Below are 20,518 nucleotides of genomic sequence, written 5' to 3'. Positions count from 1 at the left end.
AGGAAACCCAATAAATTGACAATCAAGTTATGTCTTTAATATTTGACGTTAAATAATTAGATTGACCTTTAAGTTTTTAGCGGATAACTTTAGCATATTATTGTTTAAAACACACTTACCCCAAAGAGAGAAACCCCAAAAAGAGAAAAACATAATTGCTTTTTAGAAATTGTTTTGTTCGTTCTGTAGGATTACATCACCGTTCAGATCAGAAAGTCGTTCACCAACTGATGTCATAATATAGTTCATTTGATAGCAATGGTCTGAATATAGCTCACGACTGGTTCACAAAAGGGGCAAATAAGCTGGCAAAATAACGTTTACCGTTAAATCTAGCGAGTTTTATTGTATTTTCAATTACATTAACTATACAAAAAAGTGAAGTAAAAGACAAATAAGCAGAAAAGAAATGCTTGCATACCTCCAGGCGTCGTTTATTTAGGGCAACTGACATGTTGCCTTAACATTGCTGGAAAATACATACAACACAAACATTAAACAAAAAAACAATGATTAAAACTAGAGTTGCCCCATGAAACTACTAAATTTAATAACTAGTCTTAAATCAAATGCAAAATACAGAAATAGTTTATTTCAATAACAATCCAAAAAGCAAGTGTGTATAAAGTGAAGCATTTCAAATATAAATGAAACATATATTATAAATAAAATATTTATTTCAAACATAAATGGCAGTGTTTTTTCTTAAGTAGACACACCTATAAGCATGGCATGGTAGTAAGCATTCCATAATTTTACCGCTGTAGAGACATTTGTTACGTTTACTTTTTATATTATTGTGTTGGATTTTTCACAATGTGAGCCTACTTTTAGTAAAATCACGGACTCTTTGTTACACAAGTTTGTTAAGTTTTCGATACAAAGGAATTTTGCTATTTCTTTATATTTGAAGCTAGAACAGTTTGCATTGTGCTGCTTTGATGAAGTAGGGCATCCCAGTATCTATCTTTAATGTTGTCACATTCAAGTCTTCAGTCGATCGCTCAAAACTAGTTTTAGTTAGAATTCTCAAAAAAAAAAAAAATCTGCAACACATTCAATATTTGTATTTACCAACATGTTTAGTCTACTGGCCATTATGTTTTCCTAAGTTTAATTCAAAACGTTTTGCTGTTGATTTTTGACGATAGATTTCACAGCTAGATGTATTGCCGAAATTAAGGAAAATCAACATGAAAATGTGTAAAAAGTTTATATGAATTAGTTACTCCCAAACCATTTAAGTAAATACATGGCGTACCTTAAGTTGAGTTTCATATTTGTAAGAGCTATGAAGAAAAACATTTAAATGCGATTGTCAAAACTTACGAAATTTAAAGAACAAAATATTATATTTAAATCGTGTCAGGCAAAAAAATGTGTATTACGCTATATGCGGTCAGTGTTGCTTTATATTTGCGTGGTCTCATTATCGGAAAAGGGTAACGCCCGCCCAGACACCGTTAATGCGCAGGCTTGTCTGTATCTATTCTAGCCGCATATGACATAATTTGCCAGGATATATGCTGGCTGCATATGACATAAGAACATTTTCGCATGATGCGGCTCATATTTTTCAAATATATTTCTTAATTATTCGTCTACATTTTGTATGCCAATCTGCAGACCGTGAGAAGGTAAAACTGCGTTTATACTAAATCGATAGTCATGAGCAGCTAATTTAAATAATCTATAAACACCTGTAGGAGATAACATTTATGCATCTTTAACGGAATTATGGCCTTCAAATAGAAAATTTGAAAATGTTTATAAGTACATGTTAAATATTCATTTCATTATCAACACCATTTAATTTAGTTCCGATAAGGCTTTTAAAAGTTCCCTATTTTATTTCATACAGCATGTGCCACCTAACTTCATTGAACATAATTTTATTAAGGAACTTATATGTCCTTTCTGATATGTACTCATTTTGTTTATACATTTTAATAAGTTTTACCATATTCGGATAAAAATGTTCTTATCAGTTCAAATACACAATTCAAGTATAACCACAAACCTGTTCAGTGTCAGCATAAGATCGCTAGGATCTTCATATGATCCTAAAATTGGTACATAATGGTGCAATAGGTCGACCGTAGTCATGATGATCGCAACGTCTTCTTTATCGGGCCTACAAACACAGAACAGAAATACAAACCACCTATTAATAACAACGCCTTGTAACCAAACCATGGGGAGACACTTGCATGTTTCCCTGTTGCCCGGAAGTGACGACCCTCAGGTACGCCTGAATGCCGACAAAAGGATCAGGCTCTGGTGGTTGTGGATGCCTTTGTAATTGAGCAATTGCCTGCAAAAGACTGGTCTTTGTCGGATACCTGGTAACATGTGATGTGTGAGGACAATTTTTGTGTATCAACGAACATCGAATACAATCTTTATTTTATAAGCATAAGGGTACATTGGCAGTACTAGTTGTATTTTCTTAATAATAATAATTTTTAAAGATGAACGGTTCGGCAGTTTGCTTAATTTATGTGGGTCATCGAAACAAAACGCTTAAGAGAGTACGTCTTGCTACCTTGGTCAGAGGCCATCCAACGGGATCGTAACGGTCGTTGTGGTTCACAAGCGTTACAAGCGAATACCACAACTACATATCTGTATACATCAGGTCTGTTTTACCTCAAAACGCTTGACCTCAAAGTATAATCATCCACCAAGTCACTTTGTTTGTATGTGGCATATATTTTGTCTCATACTGTACAATAAAGTTTTATTGTGAATGAGCCTGATTTTGCTATACAAAAAGCTTTGAACTTTGCCTTCTGAAACGACCATTGAAGGTAAGAACATGCGTAGTGTGCGTCAAAAACCAATTTATTAAGCTAAAATGCTTTGGCAAGAGATTTTGTATGCCGTTATGCCAATAAACAGTATGGTAACGGAAAGCGCATGTTTGGACAATTAAGTGCTAATTTTGAACTATGACATTAAACGATTTCGAAACCTTTTAGCTATTAGTTTGTAAATTTAGCAATGGTTGAACACACTTACACGCTGGTAATGCGGATACTAATATAACCGATGGCACTTCGATAACAGAGAAAAACAAAAACTACGAGCGAGAGGTACTTTCCTCAAGTTTTTTTTCAAGTCATGTCCTCAAGATTAGTTTTTTTAACCAAGGCACATGATCAAGTTTATAAATGGTGTACCCATTTCTATCGGGAAGAAAAAAGTACACGGAAGAATGGTAGATTTTTTTTACCCCAAAAAAGAAAATTCGGTCGGAAAACGGCATGAACTGAATGAACAGTAAACAGTTGAACAAAATAAAACTACTTAGAAATATTGCAAGAAAGTGTGTGATAGTCAAGCATGTAGAGTAATCACTGTGCTTCAAATACTAATTCCCGATATAGGATACTTCGGATAACAAATATGGCACTCTGATAGCCGAGTTTTATCTTCTACCTGAAATGCATTTATGTTTAAAGTTAAAACTGAATATTATGATAAAGAAAAACACTCATTATGCGCACTGAGCAAATCAAACTCGCGTAAGTTCTGGAAGTATTAAAGAATAGAGCAAAAATAAATCTGATACAAATATAATTAATGTGGATGAATGTGTGAATCACTCTAAAAACTTTTTCTGCAATGCACAACGACAATTGCTTTCGCAATGTTAGTTTTCAGGACTCAGCCGACGGAGTATATATTGAGTGTCTAGATTGTCCCTTGTCTATTGATGAAGTAATTAAAGTGATTTCTTCTATGTCAAGACATAAAAGCAGTGATCTGGCAGGAAATGTTGCAGTTTTTTTCATTGACTGCAAGGATTTTATTTAACAATATTTTGTACATATTTCTAATTATATTTTTAACACAGGAATGTATCCAGAGTCATGAACAAAATGTGCCACTGTTCAACTATATAATATAATATATATTATATGATAATCCCTCTTACTATAGAGCCATCACTTTGGTAAATATAATGTCTAACATATTTTAATTAATCCTTCGTTATCGCAATAATAAGTGGTGTGAAAGTGAAAACATATTTTATGATGCTCAATTTGGATTCAGAAATAACCGTAGTACGGTTGACTGCATTCTCATACTACACTCTATAAACCAAAACGCCTTAGCAAATAATATGAAACTCTATTGCGCATTATAGATTATGAAAAAGCGTTCTACACGGTCATCCATGACGCACTGTGGGTAAAACTAGTTCAGTCAGGTGTAAGTTGTAAGATGATTAAGTCAATCTATCAAAATGTCAAATCCTGTGTTAAAGATACTGATAAAAATTCCCTCTCGCAATATTTTGATATTTCATGAGGGGTCAAACAGGGGGAGCGTCTTTTTCATCTCCTATTTATTATGTTTATAAATGATATAACTGATAGTTAAGATTTAAGAAACTCACTTGTCAGGATATAGATAAACTATATATGCATATGTTATTATATGCTTATTATATAGCGTTATTTACAACAGACCCTTATAGCTTACAAGCCCAGTTGAATTGTATATATACTTACTCTCGGAAATGGGGTCTTAAAATAAATGTTAAAAAACACTAAAGTATGTATCTTCGAAAAAAAGGAAAACTAAACATACTTATCTAGGGCCATTGAATGATGAAATAATTGAAATTGTTGACAAATTTACTTACCTTGGTATCAAATTCAATTATAATGGCTCCTCAGTGACGCTGTAAAAACCCTGAATGAGCAAGCCTTAAAGGCATATAATCACCTTCTGTCTCTATTTAGTAGAGACTCGATGTAAAAACAAAACGCTTACTTTTTTACAGTCTAGTTGTACCTATAGTTACCGATACATACGGTTGTGAAGTTTTGGGGATCTATAAAAACAATGAGGATGATAAAATACATCTCAAAGTTTGTAAATACATATTATGTGTATGTCAACATACATCAAATGCATCCGTCTAAGGCGAACGAGGACGTTTTCCATTATCTATGATATTTAAAGATAGGTCCCTTAAATTTTTGGTGCAAATTATTAATTCACCAAACTCACTTATACGATCGAACGACGATAAGAATATCACAGATAACACGTTTTAAACACTAATGTAAAACTATGCTGGACAAAAGCTATCAAAGACCTTGATGACAATTTAGGCTTTAGTTATTTATTGCATGAACATATTAACATAACAGACCATTATCCAAAACTTAAACAACGTCTTCGAGATCAATACGTCCAGTCGTGGTATGATATGATAAATGCGCAAAGTAAATTATATTATTATGTTTAATTTAAAAAGGATTATACATTTGAAAAACATATTGAATGTGTTGATAATGATGGCCATACACAAGCTCTAACAAGATTTAGACTAAGCGCTCATTCTTTAGAAATTGAAACTGGTAGATACAATAACATTGCTAGAGAAAACAGGAAATGCCAACTGTGTAACAATAGCATGGTTGAAACGGAATACCCAGAGGCGTAGCGAGGGTGGGGCAGGGAGGGCCATTTGTCCCGAGTGCCAACATGTGGGAGCGCCCGAGGAGGATTAATTGTATTCGTGTTGGATTAGAATTTGTAGTGCCAGACATAAGTCTACTACGATAGAGCGAACGTGTGACCAAATAATGAATAACCTGTTCTGAGCTGACCAGCAGTCTCGTTCTGGAAATACGACAGCAAGGCGCCCATTCTGAGACTAAGCAATTACAGAGAAAGACATGCATTTTATGGAGATGTTTTTTCTTTGTTTTCTAGGACGATTGTGAGAAATTCGTTGGACCCACGCGTAGGTAGAATAGTTTTGAGTAAGATTCAAATGATCCGACAAGCATTGCCGAATTTAATTGCTAATTGTTAAATATTCTTACCACAAATAACATACAGTTCTCAAGTATTTCATGTAATAAAGATATAAAGATCACTGTTAAGCGGGAATCTGAATCCAGATGGAGTGCGAGATTTGAAATTGTTAAAGCAAACATTGAGGGATTAAGGGTACAAGGGGAATTGCTAGAGAAACTAAAATACGAATCACTCAAATGATACAAGAATTGATGCAGAAAGGTTGAGAATGTTCTGGAATTCAATTTCCTCGTGTTTATCTATTTATGGAGAGACTATCTAAGAAGAATTGGTCGGGTGCAAAAACTTCATTTCAAGAACCTACCATGAATATCAAGGATGCAGCATCAAATCCAGAAGCATTGGATATACAAATTAAAATAACCCCTGATTGCTTGTGCGAACACGAACTTAACATTGCACAGATGAGATGTGAAGAATGTGGGATTGAAATTAAAAGATGACCCAGGAGAAGGAGGCGGATTCCCGAAGAGTTGACACGGGATGCCGAGCTTTTTGCAGAAGAGAATGTTGTGTGCGTAATGAAGTGTGAGTGTAATGAGAGTTTTTGATAAACTTTAAACGGAAATTATAACTTGATCCTGTCGACTCATTGAATTGAACTCAAAATTTGGATTTTTACTGAATGTTCACAATCTTGTTAAAAGCGAGGATTTGAATGTGCTTCGCAAAAATTGCTTCGATTTAGCAAATTTCTATGACACTGAATAAAATTCGAAAACTGTTTAACGAGATTCGGGCCCGTAAAATGCTACTTACTACGAGAGGTGATGCCTTACCATTGAAACTTATTTTTTTTAATTGTGTCGTATGGTGATGTTTTTCCTAATTTTGCGTTTTGATCTGCAAATTCTTTTAACAAATGCAGTATCAATAGCCAGTTGTAGTTGCGAGCGTTCCTTCAGCAAGCTGATGCCCATTCTCTCATATTTAAGGGCATCTATAGGACATGATCGTCACTTGTTCTTGCATTTCTCATTATAGAGAAGGAAACAGTTGAAAAAAGACTGATCCTATCATTTACAAATTTGCAGGCATGAAGGTGGGAAAAATCTAGTATAATGGATTTTTGGAATTGGTGGATTAGTTGGGTGGCTGCTGATATAGACTGACCGTTAATACCATTTTTGTTGACGTTGTAGAAGTTTGCATTTAATTTTCTCCAATTTGTCTTCCTATTGTGTCTTTTAAGCTTACCTGATCACAACTTGTTCGTGGTTAGCTGCTATGATCGTTTTTAGTCCGGCGTGCGTCGTCAACATTAGCCTGGTTTGATGATATCGTTATTTTGTAATAATGAGCATCGACTAATGGGTTCTTATTTTTCAATGGCAACGAATACTGTACTACAATATTTCACGGGGAGGGGGCTGGGGGCGCACAATAAGTACATTGTACCCGGGCGCCGAATACTGTCGCTACGCTTCTGGGAATACCACGTCTTATGTATATGTACTCTTTATCAAGATTTAAGAATAAAGTATTAAGAATTAAGTATAATGTTAACCAATCACTTTATACTGTCAATTTCACATCTATGATGCCCAGTACTAACTCTAGACAATTAAGAAATATTTCTAAAATTATTTACAATTCTATGTTAAAAAGAAATGATTACCTTTCTAGCTAGGTACTCAGTTGCTTCTTGTTTACGTTGAAAATCTGTTTTATGGCATTTAAAAATAAATCAATCAATCATTGTCTTAGTTATTTCCTTCATGGCATACGAGTCCGTCCGGTCCATGACCTTTCCTTTACCACTAAGGACAATACATAATTTACCATATTGGTTGAGTTAGAAGAATTACGGACCTATTTCGCTGCTGATATTTATATCTAAGTAGCAGTTTTAGCAGAGTGATGTTTCATTACACGCTATCTAATATAGAAATAAATGGCCTAATTACCTTTATAAGGACATAATTATGCATGCTTTAGATCAACCGTTTCGCTAAAAAAAAACGTTAGTTAAAATTGTTTAAGCTCGTGTATTATGAGAGGATCCGGCGGTTGGGTGACTCGAAAACTGGAAAATATATGGTCATATAGACTGTTATATCAGACATATCGAGTTAGTTCCACATTAATTTTTCACATTTATACAAAATCATTATTATATTCCAAAGGGATAAGAACGCATTTCGGTAATTCGTTTTTAATTCACTTCAGTACACACATTTTTATGCGTTGCCTGCTAGCTATAGCAGTATTTCACAGTGAATTCTGCATTTCTGATTCACTAAATAGAGTATGTTAAATCTGGTAAAAAGTGTCGACAAATCGGGAATAGAAGTGCCATCGTCATTGAGATGATTAAAGAAGTGTCCATGAAAATGTGGCATGCGACTCTTTAAACATTTAAATTTTCTCAAATCGATTAGTAAATATATATATACAACACAACAATTAAATATATACAAAATGATTAACTAATGATGCCGGCATACACCAGTCAAAATAGTCATTAGTCTGGAACCAAAATGCAATGATTGTATTCAAAGTAAAATGCAAATATCAAATACGTCTTAAGTAAAGCATTTCACACGTAAAAGAAGCATATATTCTCAATACAAACATGTAGTTCTATTTCAAAATAAATAATATTGTTATCTTTTATAGCAACATCTTTAAGCATGGTTTGTGTAGTTAGTATTCCGTTATTGAACCGGTGTAGAAAAATTGGTCATATTATTTATTTGTGTGTAATGGATTTTTGTTTTCCATGTTCACGAATATGAGATTTTAAATGTGCAGGAGAATTTTGATTTTCACAAATATCTAATTAACAATAGAAAAACGCATTAGAAAAACAATGCCAGGAGTCATTGTTTCGGTGTATTGATATCAAAGGGTAACATATTGTGTGTTGAATGCAAGGAGTCAAGAGGTACAGTACACCATATTTATGATTTAAAAGTCAAATGAACAAGAATAAATAAAGGCATTGAAGATATACAAGACATTTATTAGACGTACGGAGCATATATCGATTTGCAAAGCTGGTGTTGTTTAAAGGGTTTTAATTGTGTAACAATAAAAATGTGCAATTGCAAATCTAAGGACAAATCAAGTCAGCCACTCTCTGAGAGACGTTTGGCATCTCGTATACCGAAGAAAGGTGGAATCGGTGATTTGAATCCTTAGTAACAAGGGACAGTGTCCTGTCGCTTATTCCATGGCCAATCCCTATCCAGATCACATTGTTGCTCTGCCTGTTTCATAAATAATAAATGAACATCTTTAAAGCTGTAGTTCAACTTGGGAATCACATATAATGATCCGTCTCTTTAAACGATAATTTGATTTCACAAAGCTTATATTACCTTACTTTATTTCAATGTATTGTATTGTATTGTATTGTATTGAGGCAGTTTTTCTGTCCCTTCTAATGTCTTCTTATTTGGTAGTATTCGTCAAACGTATTCTGATTAATAGGTTTTTATAATGTAAAGTAGACCATGAACATGAGCATACACATGAGCAAATGTTCCCACAAACCTGTTCAGTCCTGCGATAAGAACGTAAGGGTGTTCATATACTCCCAAAAGTGGGGAAAAATGTTCCGGTATTTCGGTCGTCGTCATAATGATCACCACGTCTTCTTTATCGGGCCTGTAAACACAGAGAAACCACAAACAACAATAAGTTATAATAAGGTCACCGACTTTTACCAGGAAATGCTAAGTATAGCACTGGGAGACACTTACCTGTTTCCCTGTTGCCCGTTAGCGACTCCCCACAGGTACATCTGGATGCCGACCAATGGATCAGGATTTGGTGGCCACGGATGCCTTTGTGTCAGACTAATAGCCTGCAGAAGACTCGTCTTAGTCGGATACCTGGTAATATGTGTTGGGTAATGAAAATGTATGGCAAGAAATATGCGAAACCATTACATAGTGTATATTCTGTTTCTTTCCAACGTGGCATTTAAAAATATGTTTTTTACCAAACAGCTACAATAAATGCCGAGGACAATTTAAATGATAAAACACGTTAGTTTACTTTACTCATGTGAATTATCGAAGCAAGAGATGTTTTAGAAGAGGGCTTCTTGCTAACTTGGTCAGAGGCCATCCAACGGGGTCGTAAAGGTCGTTGTGGCTCAGAAGTGCTACAAGCGAGGCGTTCGGTCCGATATCCAAACCAGCAACAATGTCGAGCATGAACTTTCTGCTTGGCTCAATGCTCGGCACTCGATTAGATTCCTCCATAATAAAAATGACGTCCTTGTTGCAATTTGTGACAAGTCGGGCTGCGGAAAGAAAATAAAAATGGTATGTTATGTTCTGCAATGAACGATATAAAGTGTACATCCCAGTTTATGAATGTGTATGAGTTGCGCTGTTTACGGGGGAATTATTGGTCGCTTGCCGGAAATGAATGTATTTAAAACGATTTCTCCCTCAAAAGGTACAAAAAGAGTGCACATTTATATATTTGATTGCTTTATGTATACTTTTAATTATGTTTTGTCTGAATTAGTGTTCCTTTTGTGTACCATAAACGCACATGCCGACAAGAAAATATTAAAGGGGCCTGTACACAGATTTTGGCATGTATTGAAGTTTGTCATTAAATGCTTTATATTGATAAATGTAAACATTGGATATAAAAAAAGCTCCAGTAAAAGTCAAGAATAAAATTAAAGAAATAAAAAAGGAACCCTCAACTGGGCTCGAACCACTGATCCCTGAAGTAAAAGTCGATTGCTCAGACCATCCGTGCTCATAAAATGAGTGATGTATTTTATACTTTATATAAGCAATCCTCGTTGTATTCCAAAATATAACGACAACAACAGAACTATCCAAATTATTCAATCGTTTCGTGTCACATAGTTCGTCGTGACACAATAAACGTAAACAGAGTCCAATTCTGATTTCTTTACGTTTTATTTCTGCTTATTAACACAACACAACGTGTTTTTTTGCCCGCGAAAGCAAGCAACAATGCCCTTCTATCAAATCTAACCGCGGAATTGTTTTGCTACATAAAACATCTCGTTTTATACTGAAATACCATCAACATAAAATAACAAAATTCCTTATAACATATTTGATTGGTCAAAGCGTTCAACTGACTATTCGTTGATTTCTAATTGGTTTGGTCAAAGAATTTCCTTCATACTTGTTACTTGCCGATTGGCTGACCGCTAAATTATTGTTCCAATATGACACCCCCGGGAATGTACTAACCAAAGTATTCATGTGTTTATCCATTTATCGAATAATCCTTCGAAACATCTGATTTGACTATTTGTGGCGATAATAAGGTATTTTTGTAATCGTCGGTACTCGCACAGTTCAATGGATTTAAAAGATTGTTAAATACACATTGCTGAATAACAGATTCATTCGTCTATAGTATCTTATTATTTACCTTACAAATTTATGATTTAGCCTACTTTAGCAATGCATGTAAAGGTATTCTGGTTTTTGCTTGCAAGAGATCTTAATTACAGTTTTATTTTATGTATACTCTTATATTATTTATAATTTAACAAATAATAATAATCTTCAAATCCTATAATCATAGCCAATATATCATAAATATTTATTATTAAATTTCCAAACTTTATTTATGTTATAATTGTTTCTACCATTCAAATATTTTCTTTATAGAACCCTTAATATTGTATTTAACATTATATGCTGTTATGTTACATTCGCATTGCAACGCTTTTTAATTTGCAGATTTTTAAATCGTCAAAAGATGCATAAAAAGGATATTTTAGAGAATCGAAAATGTTCAGTATTACTGTTTCCTCACACATATCATAACTACAACGAAAATTTGCGAATCTGAAACAATGTTTTTTTTTATTTTGTCAATTTACCAAAACGTGAAAAGGCCCCTTTTATGTAACTGAATGTTTTTCATTACGCATATGAATATTGTTCAACTCATAACTGAATTTCTTTTTCTTTCAATTCAATCTTTAAAGCTGTGTTTTTATGCGGGCGCAGAAATTGTGAAACTACAACGTTTTATCAAACATGCGTTGAATTAACACTTGTTCTGTTGAACTCGTTTTTTGTTCTAAATGCCTGTAGAAGGTGATTTTTCGGCGACAGTGCCGAGGTTCATCATAATACGACATTTTGCTTTTTTCATGAATCTGGTTTTGACATTGATCTTTTACTTTGAAAGGAGCAACATACCAGTTGAAGAGATTGTCGACTGAACCATTGGTTGTGTTGCCATTGTGACAGGTGTCGTCATTGTTGGCACGTGGTTACAGTAATTGTCTGCGCAGCAAAACTTCTGAACATTACGTTCATGTAGAGAACGTTTAGTACTGTTACAAACCTAAATCAATAGGTATATGATGTCAACGATAAAACAATATACATTTATGATGACATCATACAGATTTATAATTATACACAAAAGTAATAACAAGAGTTGAAGTAGTTAAAGCGGTTACAGTGGTTATGGTAGTAGTTGCATATGCAACATAGTAAACAGAACTCTTAGTATTATTAACATCAGAAGTCGACAGTATTAAAGTATATATAGATTTAAGTATTACCGGGAACCAATGAAACGCAAATACGCGAACATTTAAGATTAACCCGTATCGAAAGTAAAGATTATACATGAAGGGTATATATATATATATATATATATATATATATATATATATATATATATATATATATATATAGATGTTCATCCGTTGGACATATAATAAAGTTTTTATATACCGCCTTATCCACGCACTGCATAGTGTATTCTTCATGACCATCCGCGCTCGACGTTACTTGTTTGAACATGCAGGTCTGTTAATAATATTATGTTATTTACCATTGTTGAGTATTACATCGTATTGTTGTTATTATTATTATTATATTATTATTATTATTATTATTTATTATTATTATTATTACTTTGATTATGATTATGATTTTTATTAATACACTTGAAAGAAAAAAAAAGTTAAAAATTAATATACATTATCCACTTAAATACCATGTCTGATGGACACGTCGTTATGTTTGTGCACGATGTGACATTTATGACGGAATCGCAGTTATAGCAGTAAAACGCTGAAACCAACAACAGCAAGAAAGCATTCAATTTACATGTATTCTGATGATGGAGATTTTCTTTTATGTTCTCGCTACAATAGGGCAGCAAAAGGTAAAAGATTGTCTATATTGTATAAACTTTACCTAAGTGTTTCTTTGTTTCAATGAATTTTAAAGATAATCGGTTCTAATGAAAGAATATAGCTTTTGTTTTACTGAAAATAATATCGTTTGTAAGAAATGAATTAAATAGTATTCATGTTTGAAACCTTTTTTGCATATGTTATGTGTACTATTCCTATGATACAAACGTAATGTACATACTAAAGAGGCAACTACGTTCTGTCGTGTAGAAACTGTACGGTAAATACTTATGAACACATCTGTATTATTCGACCGATTTTAATGCAATGTAATGTATTTGTTGGTAATTGGTCCATAAGCAACTTTTTCTGCCAACTCAAGTAAGTATGCAAATATGTTGAGAAATGCACTATAACATGCTTTAAAAATTCTTAAATGTCGACATGTATTATTACGTTTTCGTATGTACAATTTTTATGTAAGCTTATGTTCCATCTGGTCGTCTTGATACTCACGGCATTTGTTGCATGTCTTTGGGCACGTAACCAAAGAAAGGACTGGATCTTGACAAAGACTTGGGTTACTGACACAACCGGAAGTGTCGAAGTCGTCGCACGGTGGCGCCGCATCACCCGCTGCTGCAGGAATCAGCAAGATGACACCTGGTAATATTACTTATATGAGTACGCCTTAGCAAAGACACACATATTCAGTATTTCATAGAAAACGTTTGTATCCAAATTTGCAAGACAAGTTCCTATTACAAAATAATTTGAATAAAATGCCTATAGTCTGCATAGAACATATTGCAAATGTATACTATATATGTAGGTGTTGTTTATTGTTTTTAATACAACAAATACAGTACTGATTTACAAATCAGTACTGTTATTTTACTTTGGGAGTATGACAATCCAGAGAGTCACTTTGTGTGTGGCACATATTGTGTGGCACATATTGTGTCTCGTGTAGTTAATCAAAGCTTTTATGTAGACGAACCCTATTTCGACAAACACACAGTTCTTGATTGGCATTATGCCTCTTGTAAAGACCCGGACCTTGAAGGTAATAGTGTGAATCTTGTGCGTCACAAACGAAATAATTAAAATAAAAATCTTTGGCAAGATATTTTTACATATATCATTACAAAGTGAGGGAACGGAAAACACATGTGTTCACAAAAAAGTGCCCATTTTAAAATTTTACAATAAATACTAACATTGACCTTTAAGCTATTAGCCGATAACTTACGCATATGTATGTTTAAAACACACTTACCCCATATAAGGACAAACATCATCGCCGTATAGGAATTGTTTGGTTTGTCCTTTAGTCTCAGTCTTGGCGCCGTTCCAATTAGAATGAGTGCACCGATGGATGTCTTGATATAGTTCACTCGATAGAAAAGGTCGGAATATAGCTCTTTAAGTGCTCCGTGACTGAATGAAACAGTTTATGATCAATAACTGATGTTTGCACGAAGATATTATGCTGAACTTTGACGTGTATGTAGTTTACTAGCAGATCTAACTTGAGATTGCACAAAATCATTTAAATTAAATTTGAGTAATATGTAAAAAATTGAATACATGATTTTATAGTGTTGCCAGATTTCTTGCTGTGTTCATTATTTCCTGTGCCACCTTTTGTATAACAAATGTATGTATCGTTCGCAGATCAATTATCCAAGCCTGTAAACGGGCGTATTTTGTTTTAAGTAGTCGCTTTTGTAAAATGAGCGTTTTAACGATAGCACTCCCAGTCCTATGTACAATCATATTTATACAAACTCTAAATGTAAGCGCTGCCTTCCCCTGAAAAGGAATGCCTTTATTCTCAAAATTAGCCTTGTCCATGTATTAAGTTAAAGCTTAAGATTTTATGGGACTTTGTCACAGTTTCCAAAGAGATACATAAATAAATAGAAATCCTTTGCACTCCAGCAGAGGGCGAAAAAACACTCAGGACGTGGTAAAATATTTTTTTGACACATACGACAAGCGGCGTACTGGTAGAAATGAAATTATTATATATGAAATAAGTATCAATGAACAAAGCAATTCTTTACTGCCCTTAAATAAATCGTCGGGCTCGTTACTTTATAGTCCAATACGTACAGTGTAGAATAAGGAGGTTGCAAAATATAAAATTTGGCATATCGTCACAATAGCCGAGACGTCACTTTGAATTCCAGGTATATACCGATACACATCTTGCTTAAATTTGGTTCACTTACCGGAAACCTTAAATCTTTAATAGTAACCATTGGGCACCAAGTCTAAAAAAAAAATTATAATTATGTTGTCTTGCTTGTACCAGAGGGGGTAATCACGTGACAAACAAGATGGCGACGTCCATGCCGAGGCAGGTATTTTTCGTCGTTTTATACCCTTTATTACTTGTATTATTATTTTTTATCCCGCCCACTTTCCAGCCATATTAGAAAGAAAGTTACTGACTTTTATTTCTAAGTAATATTCGCTCCATATCTCGACTTTACTCGGTGCAAAATTTCTTGGCGGGATGACCTAATTAGGGCACCACTAAGAAAATTTGCACCGAGTAAAGTCAAGATATAAAGTAAATTTAAATACGAAATAAACGCTAATCACCTTTTTACTGATATAGCTGGAAAGTGAGCGTCATTTAAAAAATAAACATAAGTAATAAAGGGTATAAAACGGCGAAAACTAACTGTCTCGGTACAGACGTCGCCAGCTTGACTATCACGTGATTACCCCCTCTGTTGTACCGAGTTGATGAAAACACTTATTTGGGCGTATGGAAACTGACAAATTTGATTAAATATTACAATATATTACAGACAATTACAATTACAAATAATGGAAAATAACGGATAATAATAATGGAATTATCATTGACATTCAATGCATATATATATTCTACTGTATTGATTTCATGAAATATGGCGTCGGTCTGTGATCTTAAAAACCACAACGCATTTAGCATTAAGTTTGAAAATTAACAGTGACTTTGTTTGAGCATTTAGATTGAGAATGATGACGACTTTCTGAAATAGTTTTCAACTGCACATTCAGCATGACAGTTCTGTTTCACTCGAGCCAACAATTTCTCCATAGGCCAGAAGCGGCCAACGACGGCCGAATGATAGCCAGAAACAAGGTGATTCACACGGTCAACGACAAGTGCACGCCTGTCATGTTAGACATCATATCAAACATGCAATGGTTTCAATTGCTTGAATTATATGTAAAGAAAAAGATAACATTAACATCGCCATCATCGTTTTCATCATCAGCATCAGCAGATAGCAAGGTAACAACATGCTTCTTAAGAAAAAAACCCAGCTACACAATGAACAATACTAAATCTTCCTCCGCTTTCGTTTCCCCCAGCTCATCGTCATCATCATTACAATCATTACAATCACTCATGATAACAATCCCCGAATAGTAACTTTAGTTCCAATGAGTTTGTTGCAACGGATATGTGATGTCCTTTTGTGATTAATTCACAATGCAGTGATATGGTTCAACGTTGTATCATTTGTCATCGTTTTTAGCTCGACTATTATATATAAAATATATAAAGTGGAGCTATCCTACTCACCCCGGCGTCGGCGTTAGCGTCTGCGTTAGTGTCTGCGTTAGCGTTAGCGTGCAAATGTTAAAGTTTTCGTACTACCCCAAGAGCAGACAACTCTATCAAGAATTTTGTCATAATTATTGCCCCTTTTCCACTTAGAATAGGCAGCAAATGTTAAAGTTTGCGTACTACCCCAAATATTTTCAATGTCCCTTGACATATAGCATTCATATTTTGCATACTTGTTAACCAATATGACCCCAACCTATAAACAAGAGCAGACAACTCTATCAAGCATTTTGTCATAATAATGACCCCTTTTCCACTTACAATATGCAGCAAATGTTAAAGTTTGCGTACTACCCTAACTATTTTCAATGTCTCTTGACATATTGCTTTCATATTTTGGATACTTGTTAACCATCATGACCCCAACCTATAAACAAGAGCAGACAACTCTATCAAGCATTTTGTCATAAGTATGGCCCCTTTTCCACTTACAATTGGCAGCAGATGTTAAAGTTTGCGTACTACCCCAACTATTTTAAATGTCCCTTGACATATTGCTTTCATATTTTGCATACTTGTTAAACATCATGACCCGAACCTCTTAATAAGAGCAGACAACTCCATCAAGCATTTTGACAGAATTATTGCCCCTTTTATACTTAGAATATGCATATTATTGATAAATCTATGTTAAACTTTGCGTACTACCACAAATTATATTTCCTATATCCTTTGACATATTTCTTTTATATTATGCATACTTGTTTACCAACATGACCCCAACTTATAAACAAGAGCATACCACTGTATCAAGCATTTTGACATACTTATGGCCCCTTTTACACTTATATAATTGAACATTTTGCTTAAATTGCCATTACTTCTTTATTTGTGATCACATTTTATTATCACTTTCACAAAACAACACATACCTTATTACCACAATGGATTACAACCAAACAATACCCCACGCCCCTATCCAGAATCCCTCCCCCCCCCCCCAAACCTCCCCCCCCCCAAAAAAAATTTTTTTTTGTTTTGTTTTATACAACATCTAATAAATTACCCCACCCACATTATACCCCCCTCTCACCCCCACCCCCCCTACTCCCCCCCCCCCCAATTTTTTTTTTAAACATCATCTAATTAATTACCACATCCACAGTATACCCCCCCCCTCTCACCCCCCTACTCCCCCCCCCCTCTATCCCCCCCCCCAAAAAAATTTTTTTTTTTTTTTTTTTTTGAAAGATCGTCTTATACATGACCACACCCCACATTATACGTCCTCTCAACTACCCCCCCCCCAAAAAAAAAAAATAAAAATAAAATTGTTTTTTTCCTTTTTTTTTATTTTTGACAGATCGTCTTATAAATTATGGAATGTGAACAATTTCCCCATGATGGCTTACGTTATACTGTCAAGCACTCGAATAGTCGAGCGCGCTGTTCTTTGACAGCACTTGTTACTGATTATAGTGAATACGAAAGACTGTGTTATGTAATTTAGAAAAAAAATGGCACATTAAAGTTCTGTCGTTGTAATCCCTCTATGAATTATTTGACTTGTTCAGTTTATAAAACGATTTTCATTTTGCAGAACCCTCACTTTCTAGAAATGATTCAGTGGCTACCTGTGTGGCCGCATTATTGACGAGGGTCCATATGCCCATGTTCATGTATTTTACTAAAGAATTCACAAATATATTTTTAATGTGCGTATATTTGTTATCATTCTGTCTCACTATATATCGAGTTTATGGATTTAAATGTCCATTAGTTGGACATCAAGCGTTGATATTTAATCGTAAAATATAGTTCATAGGGTCCGAATGCACGGTGGACTTCAAACATTAATATATCATTTGTTCAAGGGTTACAAAGGTCGTAATGGACAAAGCTCTTGAGCGAAAACGTAAGTAAATTCCTTCCATTTATACAATTGCGCTGTATGTTTCTTATTTAGCTGTATTTTTACATAAGGTTGTTTCAAACAAGTAAATATTACTAAAGTTATTAGTAAGTAATCCTATTGTTAGAAAAAAAAGAGGATTTCCTTTAAACAAAATCTGATTTTTTTCCTGAAGTAAGAAGTAATGATGTCACTAAAGAGTTTTTGAAAACCAGCACTGTACTGCTTTACATGTGTTCTTTGCCGATGACACAATAAATCATTATCTTTAAAGTCCGAAAATGACGCTAATTTATTTAACTATGTTGAGAACATCACATACACGTGATGTTATAATAAAACTAGAACACATGGCAACTTACGTTGACTTTAAAATGTTCACTCATGATTACATACTAATTTTCCTGTGGAATAGACATTATCACATGCTCAATCCATATCAAGAATTCAAAATAACTGTTTTAGGAACAACGCGTTTAATTCGTTCTCAGATGCCATGATATCGTTTCGATAGCAACAATTCAGATGTGAGCTATAAAACGCTTATGTTTAAATTGTGGAAAACTGTTTTCCTTTAAATGTATTTATTATTGCTTCTTCCCGCCACACACACTTTCACTCTTGCCGCGCATGAATCCGCTATCGCCCTGTGGTTTATTAGTAGGTTAATACAATGTGTTATAATTCTCTTATTTAAGACAAGACATATCTTTAAAAAAAATATAGGGCGTTGATTGTAGTTGGTGTTGATTAAAAATGAAAAGTTATATAAATGAGATCAAAATTAGCGAATGCCTTTTTCTGCGTAGTTCTTATGAATAGCTGCATCACACGCAAATCAATTACGGGATGTTGCGCCAGATTTCGTGCCTTATTTCGCATTATTCGATATTATTGGTCATATATCTATATACAGGCCAGAAATACACAAGAAGAATGTACATGAAATGAAAACACATCAGTTAACCGTGCACACACGAAGCATCCGCACATATTAGAAATATTCAACGCGCGCTCTTCGAACTGACCTTTCATAATGGTTTGTCGGATATTGTAATTTGATTCGATTGTTAATAGTATCGTGAATCATCGCCCTCATCCTTAATACATTGGCAAAATGGTTGAATAATTCTTATTCAATGAATCAAAAAGTATTTATCTAAAAGTGTTGAAAATCTATTATTTACACAACATAATAATTTAGCCGAATATCTTCATATAAGATATTTCTGGTCAAAATAAACTTCAAGTTCGCCTAGTTCACGCGACAGCGTTTCTATAACGAATTTTCTAATGACCGTGAACTGACCTTGATACCTTAAAGGACTGAAAGCAATGGTTTTAAGTGAGGTCACGATTACACTGCTGGAACGACGGCTTGTTCAAAGCTTTATACTTAAAAGGGACAGTCAACCACGAATGACGAAAAAAAAAGTTCTAAATACCGTATTTTTTTTACAATTATTAGTTTTTATTTTATGCTTTCCGGTGGTTTATAGAGAAATATCAGTGAATTAATACTGATAATTTCACTGTTTCAAACAATGAAAATTATCAGTGAGAATTATCGATAATTTTCACTGTTTATGTTAAATGACGTCATTTTTTTACGAAATGACGTCATTTTCCCCAACGTAATTCTTTAGTTTAACTCTTTAACAATGTATATAAACTGTGAAAAAGCATAAAATAAAAAGAAAATTTGTTGGTTTCGGTGCATTATCGATTTTAATTCACTCGTGATCATATCAAATATATATTTTCACTCGTGGCTGCGCCACTCGTGAAAATATTATTTTCTATAATCACTCGTGAATTAAAATCGATAATCCACCGAATCCAACAAATATCCTCTATATATTGATTAAAATATCACGACTGGTACATTACATTACTTGAAAAAATTTGTTAAGTTTTCATATTTTCAGTATATTCGGTAATACATTTTAATGGGTACAGGTACCAGTTAACTATAAATAACGCCAGTAGATTGATCATCATCGTCACGTGGTAAGCCCAGGAATGCAAATTGTGCATGCGTTGTGAATTGTATTATATATTTTTTATA

General features: G+C 34.0%; 1 protein-coding gene across 2 annotated transcripts; it reads right to left on the bottom strand.

Moving 5' to 3' along the window:
* Nucleotides 1-8,788: 8,788 nt before the first annotated feature.
* LOC127834718 (uncharacterized) lies at nt 8,789-14,390 on the bottom strand. 2 transcript variants are annotated; one of them, XM_052360776.1, is made up of 9 exons: nt 14,241-14,387; nt 13,478-13,624; nt 12,820-12,896; nt 12,555-12,629; nt 12,009-12,156; nt 9,907-10,099; nt 9,552-9,683; nt 9,343-9,456; nt 8,789-9,056 (listed from the first exon to the last, which is right to left on the bottom strand). In XM_052360776.1, the coding sequence occupies exons 1-9, from the start codon at nt 14,260-14,262 to the stop codon at nt 8,900-8,902; spliced, it is 1,065 nt and encodes a 354-aa protein (XP_052216736.1). In that variant the 5' UTR covers nt 14,263-14,387; the 3' UTR covers nt 8,789-8,899. The 2 variants fall into 2 exon arrangements, with proteins under 2 accessions (XP_052216736.1, XP_052216784.1); XM_052360824.1 differs by lacking the exon at nt 12,555-12,629 and having other exon boundaries at nt 14,241-14,390.
* Between the last annotated feature and the right edge of the window lie 6,128 nt (nt 14,391-20,518).

Source organism: Dreissena polymorpha, chromosome 1 (assembly GCF_020536995.1).
Source record: "Dreissena polymorpha isolate Duluth1 chromosome 1, UMN_Dpol_1.0, whole genome shotgun sequence".
NCBI lineage: Eukaryota > Metazoa > Mollusca > Bivalvia > Myida > Dreissenidae > Dreissena > Dreissena polymorpha.
Note: the sequence above shows the minus strand (reverse complement) of the source record. Positions and strands in the feature narration are given on the sequence as shown.

What these genes read in the sequence shown, in the direction of transcription:
- LOC127834718 (XM_052360776.1), bottom strand. Translation starts at nt 14,262, where the DNA reads ATGATGTTTGTCCTTATATGGG. An exon ending in GTTGGATGGCCTCTGACCAA is followed by an intron (nt 9,684 to 9,906) that starts GTTAGCAAGAAG and finishes ACATATTACCAG; the next exon opens with GTATCCGACTAAGACGAGTC. An exon ending in AACGGGCAACAGGGAAACAG is followed by an intron (nt 9,457 to 9,551) that starts GTAAGTGTCTCC and finishes CTGTGTTTACAG; the next exon opens with GCCCGATAAAGAAGACGTGG.